This window comes from Oryzias melastigma, linkage group LG14 (genome assembly GCF_002922805.2).
Source record: "Oryzias melastigma strain HK-1 linkage group LG14, ASM292280v2, whole genome shotgun sequence".
NCBI classification, from domain to species: Eukaryota; Metazoa; Chordata; class Actinopteri; order Beloniformes; family Adrianichthyidae; genus Oryzias; species Oryzias melastigma.
This window is the reverse complement of record NC_050525.1, coordinates 20,697,314-20,701,628: the sequence shown is the minus strand read 5'-3', so window position 1 is coordinate 20,701,628 and position 4,315 is coordinate 20,697,314. Positions and strand designations below refer to the sequence as shown.

At 41.7% G+C, this 4,315-nt stretch overlaps 1 protein-coding gene across 2 annotated transcripts in view; it reads left to right on the top strand.

The window, feature by feature from the left end:
* The first annotated feature begins 686 nt into the window (after positions 1-686).
* Positions 687-4,315, top strand: part of kctd16b (potassium channel tetramerization domain containing 16b) — a 93,612-nt gene continuing 89,983 nt past the window's right edge. Inside the window, exon 1 of one of the 2 annotated variants that reach the window (XM_024265968.2) lies at positions 687-2,558. In XM_024265968.2, the coding sequence (XP_024121736.1) occupies positions 1,721-2,558 (838 nt within the window). In that variant the 5' untranslated portion in view covers positions 687-1,720. The remainder of the gene's footprint in view (positions 2,559-4,315) is intronic. The other variant, XM_024265967.2, reaches the window with a different exon arrangement.

The following is a 4,315-nucleotide window of genomic DNA, read 5'->3' as shown; positions in this document are numbered from 1 at the left end:
TAATATTATCATATTATGCAAGAGCTTACTCATATGAGAAAGCATTTAACCTCATTTCTTTGAATTAATTTAAATAAATGTTTTGTTTAACACATATTCCACCACTTAAATATGACAAGCAAAAAGGGAATCGGGTTTTAAATGCATAAAAAACAAGTTTGTGCAAGCACTGAATGAGGAAAAAAGTATGTTTTTTTTGCTTTGAACTATAAAACTGTAGTTTAAAAGTAGTTGTGTCTTCATCTTAACGGCATAAAATCATAAGAAAAAAAAACTGTTTTGCACAAATCAACATTTCTAAAATGGAAGAAAGGGAAAAAAGAGCACCCTGGGGCAAAAGTGCTTTCAAGTGACGACCATAACTTCAAACTGATCGTTCTGAAATGGAGTGGACGTTTTGTGTTTCATGGTTTTGTCTGACTATATTTGCTGTAAAGTGCTGATTTCGCCCTGCAGCTGGAGTCTGTTGGGGACATCGTGTTCTCCAAACCCGGTTCTGTGAATGTGGAGTTAATAACTTTGATTTATTTTAGTCTAAAACTACAATACTGGTTCATTATTAGTTATTTTGTTTACAAAATAATGGAATGTGATAGTAAGATGTTTCAATGTAGACACTTTTGATTGCTGAATCTGTTAAAAAAATCAATATAAAATCGTGCGGAAGGAGGCGCTGTTGCTTATATTTACAGAGGCAAAATATCCACATGTACTTTTTTTTATATAAAAACGCTTAAATATTAATCTTGACTAACAATATAGCATTAATTGAATTCAAAACAAATTTATTGCAGCGCAGAATAATACTGGGACCCCGATTTTTTTGCTGCTGTAAAATATGTCAAGGGATGTTGAAATAAGATTAAATTTAAAAATATATGTTTTTTTCAGTAAATAAAAATCAATTAATACATAAAATGTAGTTTCCTGTGTGTTTGTGTATGTGTGTAACAGGGGAGTGGGTAACACTGAAGACACCACCCAACTATGTCGGCAGAGGGAGGCGGCGCGAGCGCGCGCGTGTGTGAGCTGGGATGCTTGCTTCAGCACCACGGACAGCTCCTGTGCAGAGCGCAGCCGGCGCGGGAGGATCTGCGCAGCTTGGACAATGAAAGCAAATGAATTCGGAAATTGGATACTTTTTGTTTTTATTCCCTCTACTGGAAATAAACACATTTTTTTATTTTAGTAACCAGTCGTTTGTAATGACAGTACTCCATCAGAGTGACTAAAGTCTGTCAAATTTAATCCTAATCTCAATCTGAAAGGAGTTTCAAATGTAAGCGAGAAGGCAGCATTAGTAAATCGATTTTATTCTAAAAATGTTTATCTAAGTTGCTCACTTTTTTCGTCGTTGGGCGCGTGCGCCAGCTGGAAAATACTCCCGGAGCCAAATGTCCGCAGAGGAAGTTTCTCTTTCAGAAGATGCATTAGGCTTCTTTCAGCCTCCTCGTCCCTCATCATGCTGTTTTCCCAGAGGCTACGACAGTCCTGTGTGAGCCTTTGATGCGCCAGGATCCATTTAGCCTCACTGATTCTCCGCTCGAACTCACACAGAAGTCGTTCACAAAGGGACATCACTATCTCAGTGGATTAATATATTTGTATTTTTGCGAGATGAAGTTGAAGGCTGTGCGTCACGAGAGCTGGAGACACGGTTTGCGCAACTTTTGACACCCGATTCCCTCCCTTCATTCATTCTTTGGAGACTTGAGTGTTGATGACAGAAACGATGGCGCTGAGTGTGAATTGCAGGACTAACCCCAAAGAGCAGGCGTCCGTCCAGAACAGCTTCCCAGATGTGGTGGAGTTGAACGTGGGAGGGCAGGTGTACTACACGCGTCACGCAACTTTGGTGAGCACCCCCAATTCATTACTAGGCAAGTTATTTTCCTCCAAAAAAGACGCATGTAATGATTTAGCCAGGGACCCCAAGGGTCGCTACTTCATCGACAGGGATGGCTTTTTGTTCCGATACGTGCTGGACTACCTCCGGGACAAGCAGGTCGTCCTGCCGGACCACTTCCCGGAAAAAGGGAGGCTCAGGAAGGAGGCTGAGTACTTCCAGCTGCCCGATTTGGTGAAGCTCCTGACCTCTGAGGATGCCAAGTTCAGCCCGGATGATTACATCCTCAGTGACTATGAGGATGGCTCGCAGGGCAGCGACCACCGGCAGTGCCCCCCGCCCTCGCTCGTCCCCGCGGACAGAAAGAGCGGCTACATCACGGTGGGGTACCGGGGGTCGTGCACCGCGGGCCGGGAGAGCCAAACCGACGCCAAATTCAGGAGGGTGCCCCGGATACTTATATGCGGAAGGGTGGCCCTGGCCAAAGAGGTGTTTGGGGAGACTCTGAACGAGAGCCGGGACCCGGACAGGACGCCGGATCGCTACACCTCCCGGTTTTACCTGAAGTTCAAACACCTGGAGAGAGCGTTCGACATGCTGTCGGAGTGCGGCTTCCAGATGGTGGCGTGCAACTCCTCCGTCACAGCCTCGTTTGTCAACCAGCACACCGAGGACAAAAACTGGTCCAGCTACACTGAATACGTCTTCTACCGTAAGTCACACCTTTTTTCCCCTCCTCCTTTCTGCAGCTGAGTCTGCGTGCATGCACGCGCACGACCACCAGAAGGCGCACGCGGCTTGTCAGGTGGGTGTGTGGCTGTGAAGATGTGGGTGGTGACTGCTGCTGCTGCAGGCGCTGTGATCAGAGATGTCTGCCTTTTCCCTCTACTTGGTTCTTTTCTGATTCTCTTTGATGGGGTCAAATTCCCTCCCAAGTTCAGGCATTGCAATTGAACTAAATGCATCTTCATCCTTTCAGGTGGGACTATTGTTTTACCCGAGTTAATTAGTGATCACCTCTCATAAAAGGGGTTAAGCCAGAGTGTTATGAAGTAGAATTGCCACAACCACTTAGCTGACAGGTTAGTTTGCGCTTTGATCTGGCGGTTTTATGCTATTACCTCGTGTTGCAGCACTCTGTGCAAGAGTAAATATTTCAGAAGATTAGAAATTTCACTGCCAGCTGTGTGGTTGCCGTCAGGGCAACGATCACTCATCACTTTGCCGTTTCTCATCAGCAATTTGACAGACTTCATCGCATCCCGCTTCTTCGTTCAGTCCATCTTTTCAACACCCTTTTTTGGAATTTCCCCTGGAAAATGTCTTCATCCATTCAGCTGCATACTACGAAAATGTTGGAGAAGAACTTGACAAACTGATGCTTAAGTTGGTTGCTTTACAAAGTCCCACAACTGGTGGCTGTGGATCTCATTTGAATTGCGCTGATAGAATTTGATTTTATTTTTTTGGAACAACAACAACAAAATCTATGAATTTCAACCTTAAACTCTGAAAGAAACCCATTAACTAGATTTTCCAATTAACATTTTTCTCCAAAGACAGTCGTTGGTTGATTATAATGATTCTAAAAGACAATTTACTGACAGCAGTTGGCAAGTTTATCTCCAGGATTACTGGAAATATGATGAGAAGTTCAGGACAACTGAAGAAAATATTTAACGCTCAGATCAACAAAGAAAACTAAAAAAACTTGTATTACCTGTGATAATGCTTGTGTGAATGCTTGTTGTTGAATGTGGCCATTGAACATGTTGAAGGATTTTGCTGAAGATGCTGAAGAAAGTTACTGTAATTGCTTAGGGGATTTGGTGAAAATTCTAAAGCTATCTGCCTATCGCTAAAGTTAAAGGACTTAAACTTGCAGAAAGTGCACAAAGAACTTGAAGAATTTCTTAAAAAAAAAAAAAAAAAAAGAGACAACATTTTTTAAAATGCGTAAAAAGTATGAACTCAGAATTAGGCCCAAATTTTAGTAGCATTTTGCTAAAATGTTATCTTAACTCTAAAAAAGCCCACAAATCCTTCGTAGGTGCCAAAATAGCCACACACAAAAAATAACACATTGCTAAAATACTAGCTCAACTTTATAATTATCTTAAAAATCCTCAGTATATGACAAATTAGCAAGCACATTGCTGAGATTCAAGCTTAACTTCAAATCAGTCTTGGAAACCTCAGGATATGCCCAAAAAGCTGACATGTTGCTAAAATATTAGCTTAAGTTAGAATTAGCACAAACAGCCTTATTAGATGCCAAATTAGTAAAAAAGAGAGCATTTAGCCAAAATGTTATCTTAACTCTACAATAGCCCAAAATCCTTAGTAGGCGCCAAAATAGCCACACGCACACACAAAAAAGATAGCAAATTACTTAAATATTAGCTTAACTTAGAATTAGCCTTAGAATCCTCAGTATTTGCCCAAAAAGCTAACACATTGCTAAAATAT